General features: G+C 39.9%; 1 protein-coding gene across 2 annotated transcripts in view; it reads left to right on the forward strand.

Annotated features, from left to right (window-relative positions):
* si:ch211-176g6.2 (ras-associating and dilute domain-containing protein) overlaps window positions 1-8,415 on the forward strand; it is a 44,803-nt gene extending 36,388 nt beyond the window's left edge. For both annotated transcript variants that reach the window (XM_039789392.1, XM_039789393.1), the window contains exons 14-18: window positions 136-320; window positions 4,425-4,866; window positions 4,953-5,158; window positions 7,443-7,582; window positions 8,198-8,415. In XM_039789392.1, the coding sequence (XP_039645326.1) occupies window positions 136-320; window positions 4,425-4,866; window positions 4,953-5,158; window positions 7,443-7,582; window positions 8,198-8,291 (1,067 nt within the window). In that variant the 3' untranslated portion in view covers window positions 8,292-8,415. The remainder of the gene's footprint in view (window positions 1-135; window positions 321-4,424; window positions 4,867-4,952; window positions 5,159-7,442; window positions 7,583-8,197) is intronic.
* Window positions 8,416-14,959: the final 6,544 nt, after the last annotated feature.

Genomic DNA, 14,959 nt, shown 5'->3' on the forward strand with positions numbered 1-14,959 from the left:
AACATACTGGTCAACTATTATCCCATTCTGTCTTAATCCATATTACCAATTATAAATATCATAATCCACAAGATTCACTTGACTTTTTCTTTTATTCCTTGTTATTGTAATGCAATATGGCCCTTCTTCCCTCAGCTGATATCCTGGAGAGTTTTGACACCCACCATCCTTTGGTGCTGCCAGATGGGGGTTACCAGATCCAACTGAGCAGGCAGGTAATAGATTCAGCCCTGAGGGAACAGCTGGACAAACTGAAAGAGTTCATGTCCACCCTTTCTGACTCCCAGTCCGATGAGGGGACAGCTACTGAGGAGCAAAAGGTACAACATTCATGCCTTTTGATTTTTACATAGGTATACTGAACAAGATGAACATTGAACTTGAACATGTGTCAAACTCAAGAGATTTTGATCCAGCCCGCATATCAATTTAGGTTCACAATAAATTTCGGCCCACCTAGTTTTTGTCACTTTTGCCGATGCTTTTGGCACTCCCCTCTCCCCCCCCCCCCCTTTTTTTTCTATGATGGCTAATGAACTTTTTAACTGACTTTTTTAGGGCTTTATGTCAAACAAACTGTAAGGGAGAAGACTTTATAAGACATGCAATAATACAGTCAAAGATATTTGACTTTTTCAAAATTAAAGCATGTCAATAAACTCTAAATGTCTGGCCCTTGCTGTGATTCTTATTTTCCAATGTGGCCCTTAGTGAAACTGAGTTTGACACTACTGAGATAAATAATACTGACAAAAGTTTGGTACACTGTATATGGTTGATGTAAGATTTACACTTGGCCAAGGTAGCAGATTTGACATACATAAGAGTGGGCACCAGTAGGGGTGGGGGGAAAAATCGATACAGCATAGTATCGCAATATTTTTCGTGGCAATACTGTATCGATACACAGACACCAAGTATCGATCTTTTATGACATGTGTGTTGGTCAGTCTGTCTGCTTGACAATCCCATTTTGCAGCAATAAAATTGAAGTGAGATGAACAGACAGAGAAATTTATCTTTTTAGATAAAACCGATGTTGACAACATTTTTCTTTGGGCACATCATTTGAAATTGGGAAAAATTTTAAGTTGGAAATAAGGTAATACATTGCAATATATTGCAGAATTTTGCAATATGTTTAAAATCGCAATAATATCGTATCGTGAGATAAGTATCGTGATGATATCATATTGTGAGGCCACTGGTGATTCCCACCCCTAGGCACAAGTGTTGTGATACAACAATACTTCAATACTGTACTTAAGTAGAAGTTTTACGTAGCTGTACTTTACTTCATTATTTATATCTCCGGAAACTTTTACTTTTACTCCACTACATTTCCTAAATAAAATGTATGCTTTTACTCCACTACATTTCTGCTAAGCATCTAAGTGACTCGTTACTACAAAATAAAATCAGAAGAAATTTCTTACACTGGAAAAAGTAAGGTTTGTAGAATCATTGCTCCTAGAATGCAAGTTAATGCACGCTCCATTCCATTTGGTGACGTAATGCCTGTTGGTTGCAAAGCAACAACAAAAAAACATAGGCCAAAACTGAAGAAGAAGAGGAGGAAGCATAATAACATTAATAATAAATGATAGTGTCATGGAAGCACCTGCAGGCTCTGCCGCCATGGTAACAGACGATGAACACCCCAACGACAGTGATGTTGAAGATAACGTTCATACCTTTGGCCATAATCCAAAGTTTTTTTAACTTTTACTTTTAATACTTAAGTACATTTAATATCAGAAAATTACTTTTGATACTTAAGTACAGTAAACATCAGATACTCTAAGACTTTTACTCAAGTAATATTCTAAAAAGTTGCCCTGCCACACAAAAATCTTTTTTACTGTATGTTAGGTCCATATGTGTTTGTGTTATGTCGTCAATGTGAAAATGAACTGCTACCTCCTCTGACAGCTCTAGCCACTGAAAAGAAATAAGAAGAGAAATCAGGCCAATTACAAAAGCTGGTCAGTCTGACGTGGCGTTGCCTGAGCTCATTACTATTCATGAGCTCGCCCAGTTGCGCTGGGTAAAGGATGCTGATAGCCAGGCTCTCATTGGCTAGCTGTTAGCCCATCAGAGTCAAGCATCTTAGCTTAATAAGAACAGGCACAAATCGAGCTGAGTCTTCCTGCAGGCTTTCTATACCACGCTAGAATGACTTGAAACAAGGTAGCCAAGGCATTTTTTCCACAAACAAATGTTACAGAGTCCATGGTAGAACTTCAGACATTACTACAAAGTAATGAAATACGTGTGGCAGGGCACCTTTAACTTCAACCAAAGTCCTTTTCTGGTAAGATACTTGTACTTTTACTCAAGTATTGCTTTCAAGTACTTTATACAAGACTGGTGGGCACTATAATGGTGCGTTCCATTTGAACAGTCAGAAATTTGAACTGGAACTCCCCCTGAAGTCGGATTTCTGACTCGGAAAGTCAGGAGAAACTCATCAACCCTGACCTCAAAATCCAACATGGCTGCGCCATGCATCAACAGTAGTAAAAGCTGTAGTAATACACTATTTATTAGCATTTCTGTCCTATTTGTGTCTTATTAATCATGTGGACATGTTGCTATGGTGTTTGTATGCACAAAATACATCCTAATGCTTTGTTATCAGATGGTATTGCTAACAATGGCTAACCTGGCTAGAGCAAACCCCACTGTGAAATAACAGTTAATTCCTACTTGTGACGTCATTCCCAGTTCCAGCTTCCAACTTTCGAGGTAAATGGAACGCAGTATTAAGGCCAATGAAAACTTAAAAAAAAAAAAACTTAAAGGTCCAATGTGTAGGAATTTCTTCCATCTACCGTTGAGATCATATATCGCAATCAACTCTCTCGCACCACGCAGTTCAAAGTATGTACACAATTGCATACAGTTCCCATACATTCCCATTGTCTCTACTGTGTTAACTCTGATAAAAGTGCATGTTAAAATGATAATAAAACGTTTAAAAATTAAATAAATTGTGTAACCAAACTGATGATAAATAATATGAAACAGTCTGACAGAAAATCAATGCACATAAATTCAAATGATTTAACACATATTACACATACAAGACTTGGCTTAACTTAAAATACTAAAAGATACCAAAATAATCTAACTTCACATTCACTGGACTCGGACACCTACAGTCTTTCACATATAACCAATGCTATCCGGCTAACACAAATTTAACCGTAGCATAATACACACCGATATATACAACATTCTTACATATCATGTTCTCTCATACGCGTGCACTTAATATTAGCGCTTGACAAGATGGCGTTGCCATGTTACTGAATGACCGGGAATGTAAAATTTGCTTAAAACAGTATTTCTCATCAGCATTTCCTCACTGCTGGCTGGCTAATAATCTGAACAAAATATAGAACATGTTTTCTTATGTTACAGGATGCTAAGATCAGTAACTTACACTTACAAACTACTATGAAAAACTACATTGTAAAACCGAAGTTCATAAGAACTACTCAGCCTGCCGACACTGGTCGGAACAACTAGCTTCAAAGATACGCTTTTTACTCTTAACACAAACACCTCAAAATCAGCTCACAACATCACACAATGATTTCTATAACATTTAGATAATCTGCTGATACAAGCAGTATAAGTAGTAAGTGTAAGTAAGTGAGTTTTTCAGTACCTGTGAATCAACAGAGAGCACGTTAGCGTGTTGCTCACGGCAAAGCTTGTTTATTTCTGAGCTGCACATGAGCAGAGCTAAGAGCTACGGTCTCCCTAATGGATCCACAGCAGTACCATAGCGTCATCTACTGACGTGGAAGAATAATAGCTTCAATAAGTCTGTAAGGATTAGTTACAATGGTTCAAATATTAAACAAAAATGTAGGGTGTCTGTTTAAACAAAAACTAAACATATAGCATTTTCAACCTACTACACTATGATACCCATTAGCAGCATTAGCAGCACCTGTGAGTTTATCATGTGACAGCAAAAACGCGAAAGTCGGAGCAGTATGTCCTGTATGTCCCTTACCGGCTAACGTATTTCAAGATGGCGCATGAATATGGATACCCCAGTTCATGCAAATGCAAATGTAAAATTCCAAGCCAAAAGGAATACTTGGAATTGATGGTGGAGGTAAAAATTCATGAAAAAGGACAAGTTTGTGAACGGACAACACAGATTTTGATAATGAACAACTAAACACGTTACACACTGGACCTTTAAGGCTATTTATCATACTTCACACAGCTTCCTCTGGAGACACAAAAGGCTTAATACAATGTTTTTCACATATGCAATAGTACTGCCCAAGACCTTTAAACACACTTTGATGTGAAAAATTGGTGGTGTTTCCTTTTTAAAGAATGCCAATTTTCAAATTCGGTTTTCTCATTTATCCTAATTGTTCTCTTTTGTCATCCAGGGTGATACCATTCCCATGGAGGCTAAACTGACTAAGATGGATATTCTTCCAAAACCAAGTCTGGAAACCTTGGATAGATCGCCAGTTAAGATGGTCTTATCTCAGGCTACTGTCCATGATCGCCACCCCCCTTCTACTATCTCTGGTGCCTTACCTCCATCACCCTCATCACCTCCCTCTCCGTCCTCCACCCAATACCCAAATGAGTTCAGCTCCTGTGGAGCCCTCCTTTTGTCTCAGAAGCTAAGACATCTGGAGCTGCAGACAAGAGAGAGCAGTGAGATGAGGAGGTCAGCTCTGGACCCTTCCTGTCTCCTCACCCCACCCAACACCCCCCACATCACAGATTCTATTGATATGGTAAAGGAATACCAGGATACTTGGATGAAGGGTGACAGTGAGAAACTTCCCTGGTCCTCTGGTGTAGACACACATGATGAAGGTAGAGCATAGAACTACATCACCATTGACGGTTGTCTTTGTTTGTCTACAGTAAGAGAAAACTGAGCATGTTTATTTTCTCCTTAGGTGGATTAGTGTTTGAATGTCTGGCTGCACTGAAAGTAGACCGTTTGAAGTCAGATTGCCCCAGTATGAAAACATTTGTTGAACTGAAAGAGGAAGAGGAGGAGGAAGAGGCGGATGACCATTATGATGACAATAATGATGAGGTTTTTAGCATGGAGCTGGAGCGAGATGAAAGAGGACTTGGTCTTGCTCTGGTTGACACAAGGGTGAGTGAAAGAGATGCAGATCTGATTATACATAGTTAAATCTGGGTTCTCTCTGTCCTGCTGTTATTAAAGACATGTCTGAGCTAACCACAACCCCTCAACTCACTCATTGACTTTTGTCAAACTGTGATGTTCATCCCCTGATGGTCCAGGGCAGAACCATAGTTCCAAAGTGTGCGACTGCACACGGTCTTGCGCCTCTAAGACCTCACACCTTAAAAAAAATACAAAAATTAAATACGTTTTTATACAGTACAGGCCAAAAGTTTGGACACACCTCATTCAATGTGTTTCCTTTATTATCATGACTATTTACATTGTAGATTCTCACTGAAAGCATCAAAACTATGAATGAACACATGTGGAATTATGTACTTAACAAAAAAGTGTGAAATAACTGAAAACATGTCTTATATTCTAGTTTCTTCAAAGTAGCCACCTTTTGCTCTGATTACTGCTTTGCACACTCTTGGCATTCTCTTGATGAGCTTTAAGAGGTAGTCACATGAAATGGTTTTCCAACAGTCTTGAAGGAGTTCCCAGAGATGCTTAGCACTTGTTGGCCCTTTTGCCTTCACTCTGCAGTCCAGCTCACCCCAAACCATCTCGATTGGGTTCAGGTCCGGTGACTGTGGAGGCCAGGTCATCTGGCGCAGCACTCCATCACTCTCCTTCTTGGTCAAATAGCCCTTACACAGCCTGGAGGTGTGTTTGGCGTCATTGTCCTGTTGAAAAATAAATGATGGTCCAACTAAACGCAAACCGGATGGGATGGCATGTCGCTGCAGGATGCTGTGGTAGCCATGCTGGTTCAGTATGCCTTCAATTTTGAATAAATCCCCAACAGTGTCACCAGCAAAGCACCCGACACCATCACACCTCCTCCTCCATGCTTCACGGTGGGAACCAGGCATATAGAATCCATCTGTTCACCTTTTCTGCGTTGCACAAAGACACAGCGGTTGGAACCAAAGATCTCAAATTTGGACTCATCAGACCAAAGCACAGATTTCCACTGGTCTAATGTCCATTCCTTGTGTTTCTTGGCCCAAACAAATCTCTTCTGCTTGTTGCCTCTCCTTAGCAGTGGTTTCCTAGCAGCTACTTGACCATGAAGGCCTGTTTCGCGCAGTCTCCTCTTAACAGTTGTTCTAGAGATGTGTCTGCTGCTAGAACTCTGTGTGGCATTCATCTGGTCTCTAATCTGTGCTCCTGTTAACTTGCGATTTCTGAGGCTGGTGACTCGGATGAACTTATCCTCAGCAGCAGAGTTGACTCTTGGTCTTCCTTTCCTGGGGTGGTCCTCATGTGAGCCAGTTTCGTTGTAGCGCTTGATGGTTTTTGCGACTGCACTTGGGGAACATTCAAAGTTTTCGCAATTTTCCTGACTGACTGACCTTCATTTGTTAAAGTAATGATGGCCACTCGTTTCTCTTTACTTAGCTGATTGGTTCTTGCCATAATATGAATTCTAACAGTTGTCCAATAGGGCTGTCGGCTGTGTATCAACCTGACTTCTGCACAACACAACTGATGGTTCCAACCCCATTAATAAGGGAAACAATTCCACTAATTAACCCTGACAAGGCACACCTGTGAAGTGAAAACCATTTCAGGTGACTACCTCATGAAGCTCATTGAGAGAACACCAAGGGTTTGCAGCGCTATCAAAAAAGCAAAGGGTGGCTACTTTGAGGAATCTAAAATATTAGACATGTTTTCAGTTATTTCACACTTTTTTGTTAAGTACATAATTCCATATGTGTTCATTCATAGTTTTGATGCCTTCAGTGAGAATCTACAATGTAAATAGTCATGAAAATAAAGAAAACGCATTGAATGAGAAGGTGTGTCCAAACTTTTGGCCTGTAGTGTATATATATATATATATATATATATATATATATATATATATACTATTGTTATTATTGTTTTCCTATCATACCTGCAGCAACTGGTATAATTTCAGTACTCTATGAAGATCAACTTGCAGAGATTTAGATATATACAATCACAGGTATGTTATTGACATGTGGAAATGCAGTTTTAAAATCATTTTTAAAACAACACTGACATTTGAGTCAGCTTCTGAAAATGTTTAGATTTTTAAAAATGAAACCCAGAACATTAAGCAAGAAAGAATAAGAAAACATTGATAAAGTGAAAAGGGGTGTTTTGGATGTTTGTTTGTTTTTTATGTGGGTTTTTAAATGTTGCTGTGTGGCAGCTGACTACAAAGTCATGGGTGTCAGTGAGTCTATGACATTTTGACCTCATCTTCCAGGACACTTCCTTGAGGTTGAAAGGCATCTTCATCCGAGCAGTGGTTCCAGACTCTCCTGCAGCCCGGTGTGAGAAGCTGGTACCAGGAGATAGGATCCTGGCTGTTAACGGTGTCAGTCTGCTTGGACTGGACTATCAGCGGTAGGAATGATTCAAATCTGAGCAAAGTCACATTTAAAGGTCCCATATTGTAAAAAGTGAGACTTCCATATCTTTTTTTGATTATAAAAAAAGGTTGAGGTTATGCATAAATACTGTGAAAGTATCAAAATGCTCAATCTACAGAGAACTGCACACAGCCCGTATTCAGAAACTGTGTCTTTAAACGAGCCGTCCGGACTTCCGTTCGGTTGTGATGTCACAACGATACTATATATAGGTAGACAGTGCCGTTACAGTCATTCCCAGGCTGCAATGACGGCTCAGAGACGCAGAGTGCACAGATGCGAAAGACCCAGAAACGCTGGCCAATCAGAGCAGACTGGGCTTCTTCGGGAGGGGGGGCTTAAAGAGACAGGCACTAAAACGGAGTGTTTCAACAGAGGGTGAAGACAGGTATATTCAGACAGACAGTATGAGAAAAATTACTTTTTTTTTTACATTAAAGCATAGAAACATGTTCTAGTAGAAACACAAAACATTAGTTTGAACATGAAAATGAGCATGATATGGGATCTTTAAATAGCAAATGTGGATAGCTGCTTTTTTTTTATTTACATCTCTTCCAACTCTGTGTCTCTGTTTCGTCTCTGTTAGGGGAAAGGAGCTGATCCAGTCGTCAGGTGACAAACTGAGGTTGCTGGTGGCCAGATCTGACTGGATGGCTAAAGCTATACAGACTGATTGCTGATGTTGTTTTTCACTGCTGCAGGACTGTTGATGCACAATGAGCGCACTTCAACATTCAAGTTCAGAACATTGGCCTTAAAAATATGAATATTTTGAGGACAAAAATAAAGTATATGATTATAATATATTTTAGCAGTTTTTTTATTTTTCTGTACCACCAGTACTGATGCTCTGGAAAATCTTTTTTTGATGGCATCGCGCCAATTCTTGGGCAGGTACCAGAGTATTTGCACACATCACAACACCTGTCCTTATATAGTGTTTCGGGGGGCGTTACCTATGCTAATAAACAATTCAGATCAAGTGGGATTCATCATTTGGCACATCTGGGTAAGAGAAGATTTGAATGGTTAAGAACGTTTGGTGCATCTGGAGTTGTCTGAAAGTTGAGAAAATTTAAGATAATATTTCTGCATGAGGCTCATTATCTTCTACATACGGGCTATTATCTCCTACGTAGGATATATTAAAATTTTGATTCTGCCTTTCTTCTCATGAGATATTGGGATAGGCTTAATTAGGCTGTTTGAGAGTGAGAAAGTCATGCAGAATGGAGCGCTTTGTGCATTGAAAGTGCATTGAAAGTTCAGCCAGATGCAGCATAAACAAAAAGTTTTACCTTCTCAGTTAACTACAAATGTAAAACATAGTATCTGTGATATTTCTCCATAAAAGGTTTCTATGAAGGGGTAGATTGATGCATGCCGGTTTCCATGTGAGCGCAAACACCCACGTGACCTTGCGTAACTGCTTGGCTAATGACCATGTTTTACGTCATTGAGACAGGGAAACAGTGGTGTGAAGTAACTAAGTACATATCCTCAAGTACTGTACTTAAGTACAATTTTGAGGTAATTGTACTTAACGTATTTCAATTTTCTGTTTGCTTATACTTGTGTTCCACTTTATTTCAGAGGGAAATATTGTACTTTTTACTCCACTACATTTATTTGATAAATTGAGCTATGGGTTTCGTTATAGATTCAAATTATGAATACAAATATTATCAACAAATAGAGATGATATATTCTTATCATAGATAAAGCAATAAGCCCCACCTTTACCAGCTGTAACATTGAAATCATACATGTATTAATCCATCGAAATATAGATTATAATCCAATAATATCACATTAATTATTCTAAAATATGCCATTCTGCATTGTGAGTATTTTATTTAATATGTTTTGATGCTGATACTTTTGGACTTTTACTTGAGTACAGGTTTGACTTGTACTTGACTGTACAGTACAGGCCAAAAGTTTGGACACACCTCATTCAATGCGTTTCCTTTATTATCATGACTATTTACATTGTAGATTCTCACTGAAGGCATCAAAACTATGAATTCTGGTCACAGTTGTGGAATTATGTACTTAACAAAAAAGTGTGAAATAACTGAAAACATGTCTTATATTCTAGTTTCTTCAAAGTAGCCACCCTTTGCTCTGATTATTGCTTTGCACACTGTTGGCATTCTCTTGATGAGCTTCAAGAGGTAGTCACCTGAAATGGTTTTCCAACAGTCTTGAAGGAGTTCCCAGAGATGCTTAGCACTTGTTGGCCCTTTTGCCTTCACTCTGCGGTCCAGCTCACCCCAAACCATCTCGATTGGGTTCAGGTCCGGTGACTGTGGAGGCCAGGTCATCTGGCGCAGCACTCCATCACTCTCCTTCTTGGTCAAATAGCCCTTACACAGCCTGGAGGTGTGTTTGGGGTCATTGTCCTGTTGAAAAATAAATGATGGTCCAACTAAACGCAAACCGGATGGGATGGCATGTCGCTGCAGGATGCTGTGGTAGCCATGCTGGTTCAGTATGCCTTCAATTTTGAATAAATCCCCAACAGTGTCACCAGCAAAGCACCCCCACACCATCACACCTCCTCCTCCATGCTTCACGGTGGGAACCAAATGTGTCTGCTGCTAGAACTCTGTGTGGCATTCATCTGGTCTCTAATCTGAGCTGCTGTTAACTTGCGATTTCTGAGGCTGGTGACTCGGATGAACTTATCCTCAGCAGCAGAGGCGACTCTTGGTCTTCCTTTCCTGGGGCGGTCCTCATGTGAGCCAGTTTCATTGTAGCGCTTGATGGTTTTTGCGACTGCACTTGCGTACACATTCAGGCCCCGTTTACACGAAGGGAAGACGCAGATATTTTCCTGCCTTTTTCGGGGAACAAGAAATGGGTTAACAACATAAAGCTGTTCTGCAGCAATGGAGGTTGATCAAGCTTTGAAAGTTGGTGCTACCAATTCCCACAGGTGTTCCAACTTGTCTGGATTACTTACAACCCCCTCTGTTTGTATAAAAGTATTGTTGGAACACACTGTGGTACCATACCCTAGTGAGCATTATTTGAACAGTATTGTACTGCAGAAAGTACTGTGTTGCTATAAAAATGGCGTGAAAAAGGCAATTAACAATGGAAGAGAGACAGACCATCATAACACTTAAGAATGTTGATCTTTCCTACAGAGAAATTGCGAAGAAAGTCAAGGTGTCAGTGAGTACAGTATTCTTCACCATCAAAAGGCACTTAGAAACTGGAGGGTAACTCTGACAGGAAGAGATCTGGCAGACCCAAAGCCACAACAGAATCAGAAGACAAGTTTCTAAGAGTCAACAGCTTGCGTGATAGGCGGCTCACAGGACAACAGCTTCAAGCACAGCTTAATAGTGGTCGTAATAAGCAAGTCTCAGTTTCAACTGGAAAGAGAAGACTTCGAGCTACAGGTTTGATAGGTCGAGTTGCAGCAAGAAAGCCATTGCTAAGACGTCAGAATAAGAAAAAGAGGCTTGACTGGGCCAAGAAACATCGTCAATGGACTACTGAAGACTGGAAGATGGTGCTATGGACTGATGAATCAAAATTGGATATCTTCGGTTCATCACGCAGGATTTTTGTACGCCGTCGAGTAGGCGAAAGGATGGTTCCTCAGTGTTTGATATCAACTGTCAAACATGGAGGAGGAAGCATGATGGTCTGGGTCTGTTTTGCTGGATCCAGGGTCGGTGATTTGTACAGAGTGAAAGGCTGAACAAAAACGGCTACCACAGCATTTTGCAGCGCCATGCAGTACCCTCTGGTATGTGCCTAGTTGGTCAGGAGCAGCGTTGGGAGTAACAGCGTTTAAGTATAACAACGTTACTAATGGCGTTATTTTTTCAGTAACGGAGTAATCTAATTACTTTTCCCATTATTGCAACGCCGTTATCATTACATAGAATGTAAAGTGGCGCGTTACTACAATTTGGTTGAATGAAGCGCGAGGTGTCAGGCTTTGGCTGCACACCAGCTGCCTGGAGCAGGGGGGGGGGGTGATGACACCATTGCAAATGCGATGATGATTGGCTGGGTAGGTGGATGCCCTGCTCACGCTGTCTCACCGCACGCTCTGACTACCACTAAACACAAGACAGCGACAATGGCGATGAGCCAGAGAAATTCAAAGGTAGCGTTCTCGAACTGGAAGTACCGGCACTACTTCTCACTCATTGAAATTAAAGGCAAGAATGTTTATGTAACATGCACGCTATGCCCAGGAAAAAAAACGCTATCCATGTCTGCCTCAAGCAACTCGAATCTTATGAAGCCCCTCACATTAACACATGCTAACACGACACTTGTTGCTGCTGCTAACCCAACCCAGAGCCCAAATGCAGCTAGCATGAACTCCAGCGAAGGAGAGTCAGTTACTTTGCTGAGTAACTAATTACTTTTACAATGTGGTAACAGAGTTACTAACTCAATTACTTTTTGGGAGAAGTAATTTGTAACTGTAACTAATTACTTTTTTAAAGTAAGATGACCAACACTGGTCATCCTACAGCAAGATAATGACCCAAAACATAAGTCCAAGCTATGCCAGAACTACCTTAGGAAAAAAGAACAAGATGGTAAGCTTAAAAACATGGAGTGGCCAGCACAGTCACCAGACTTAAACCCCATTGAGCTGGTTTGGGATGAACTGGACAGAAAAGTGAAAGCAAAGCAACCTACAAGTGCCACACATTTATGGGAACTTCTGCAACAGAGTTGGGAAGAACTTTCTGAAGAATATTTGATTTCAATTGTAGAAAGAATGCCACGAGTGTGTTCAGCTGTTATATCTGCCAAAGGGGGCTACTTTGATGAGTCAAAAATTTACATACATTTTAAATACATTTTGGTTTATAAATTGATTCCATGATTTCTTTTTTAACTTCAATTATTTATTTGTTCTATTCTTTCATTTCAGAGTACAATAAGACATTGAACTGCATGAATTTCAATAAAAAACTGGAAAAATTGGGGTGTTCTAAAACTTTTGACCAGTAGTGTATATATATTGTCGGATTGTGCTGTTCTGCCACTGTCCATAAACCGACCAATGGACCTTTTTCAAAGCAGACATGTTGACTTGTCATAGTAGGAAAAGCACAGCTGAAATTGATTCCTAAGTGGAATGCAGCCATCATTAATGGTTTTGAATACACCTGCACTTCTCCTACTATGACACGTCAACATGTCTGCTGTGAGAAAGGTATATAGCCTACTGGATATTTTAGGCCAACACTGTAATCCATGTTTGGGAGTTTAAAAATATATTGTCTATAACATAGACAAATATATTGACTGACGATCTTGATAAACATCCTGCTAAATTGTAATCTGATAGTTGATTGTTTTTCATTTTTGGCATGAACTATGCATCTCCCTTTATTAAAAGAGCAGGGCAGGTCTGTGCTGCCCTCTGCTGGACAACATTGTCATACAAAGGTTTTCTCTCATACCGCTTATTATGGTATTTTTTGACAACGAGACCAAAAATAAATTGCCTATCGCAGCTTTAAGTTATTTAATGGGATAGTTGGCTATCAAATTGTATTGCTACTTCAACGAATATTTGCACCTGTGTTTCCTGGGTTTCGATTCAGTCCAAGAATTGAACTATTCACGCCACCAGTAAGAAAGACCGTCTGTCCATCATCTCAGTTAGTTCTCTCTGAAACACCAGTAAACTCGTCTATTTGTGTGCAACCAATCTGCTCTTTCACACTGAAAATAAAAAGAGTTAGGGTCGGGATGATACGGACTGAAATGCATCCTTTATTAGGAGATGACACGTTTCTATTTCTATATCACTTTATTACTATTAATGATAAACATTAACAAACAAAATAAGGGACAAGACAAACCCCCAATCATTAAGACACATATACCAGCAGAAAGCTTGGACGAACAATCATTTGTGGCTGAAGTGAGTGGTATTTTGAGCTATTTTTATACATGAACATTTATTTTTTCCGAATAGGGTAGTTGTATTTACTATCTTTTTCATACAACTTGAATGCAGCATGGCGTTAGCTAGGTAGCCTGCTAACAGTGGCAAACAATATGAGCATCTTATAAGTTTCGCTTCTTAGTTTTGTACCGTATGGCACTTAATTGCAGCGGTGTGGACCCGAAATACCAATACTGTGACACGGGCTATTTTAAAGCTCGTTATTGAATGACTTATATGATTAATTTAAAGTTATATCATTATACTTCTAGTATTAAAATGTTAGCCACCATAGCAGCTCCGCTAGCTAAAGTAACGTTACGTTAAATTGGTTCTACAGTGCCATTGTTATTTTCTTCAGCACACAGACGGAGGATGTTGAATGAAAGAGTGAAGATACACAGTCGACAACTGCAACCAAAGGCAATTGCATGTCTGGGACAATAACAGGTAGCTAACTTAGCTGGAGTCAGTCATGCTATTTTAGTTAGTTTTGTTGTTTTAAAGTACTGCTAGCGTAACTTAACATTAATTGGCGTTACTCTGTTTGCACGCGCTTTTTGCCAAATAAATAACAGACGGTAATCTAATTACTTAGATTACCGTCTGACAAGAGGAGGAGGAGAAGTACATTGTATGTGTGGAATTCCACGATGTCATTTTTGTTAGTAATGGAAGAGAAATATAGTAAAGTTGAATTATATTTGCCCTATAGATACATAATGCCAGGGGCGTAGCCAGACGTTGTAATCCTTTGGGACTTTGGGTGTGTGTGTGTGTGTGTGTGTGGGGTCTGGGGGCATGCTCCATTTATGTCAGCTAGGGCCTATATGCACTATTTTTCAAGCCATTTGATAATAAATTTAGATTGCTAAAAAGTCTGTACAGCATTAGGAAAAAACATAATTGCCAAGAAAAAGAATCATCCTGTTTTGTATCTAATTGTTCCTCAACTGTCTTCATCATTGTGAATCCAGAACACAACATATGCTGAGGATGACTCATTTTCACTTCTGTCACCTAAAGAGAGGAAAAACTTGATGTTATTATTTTTAACTTACGTAACATGTGTAGGGTAGGAATTTGGCTAAAAATGTAAGCCCCGGGGTGACTTTTAGCTCACCCAGTAAGAGCCATGTAGGCTGAGTCCTTTGCAGCGGCCCATGTTCGTGTCCGACCTGCAGCCCTTTGCTGCGTGTCATCCCCCCCTCTCTCTCCCACCTTTCCTGTCTATCCACTGTCACTATCAAATAAAGGGAAAAGCCCCATACAGTGTGGGAAACAATCAGCAGGATACAAGGGAGGCAGCAGGCATATATGTCATGCCAAAATCATAACCCTCACTGTAGGTGGGAAACGTCTCTGTGTTAACTATGCAGGGTCAGGGGTGAGTACTTGTCAAGT

Source organism: Perca fluviatilis, chromosome 21 (genome assembly GCF_010015445.1).
Source record: "Perca fluviatilis chromosome 21, GENO_Pfluv_1.0, whole genome shotgun sequence".
In the NCBI taxonomy this organism is placed as follows: Eukaryota; Metazoa; Chordata; class Actinopteri; order Perciformes; family Percidae; genus Perca; species Perca fluviatilis.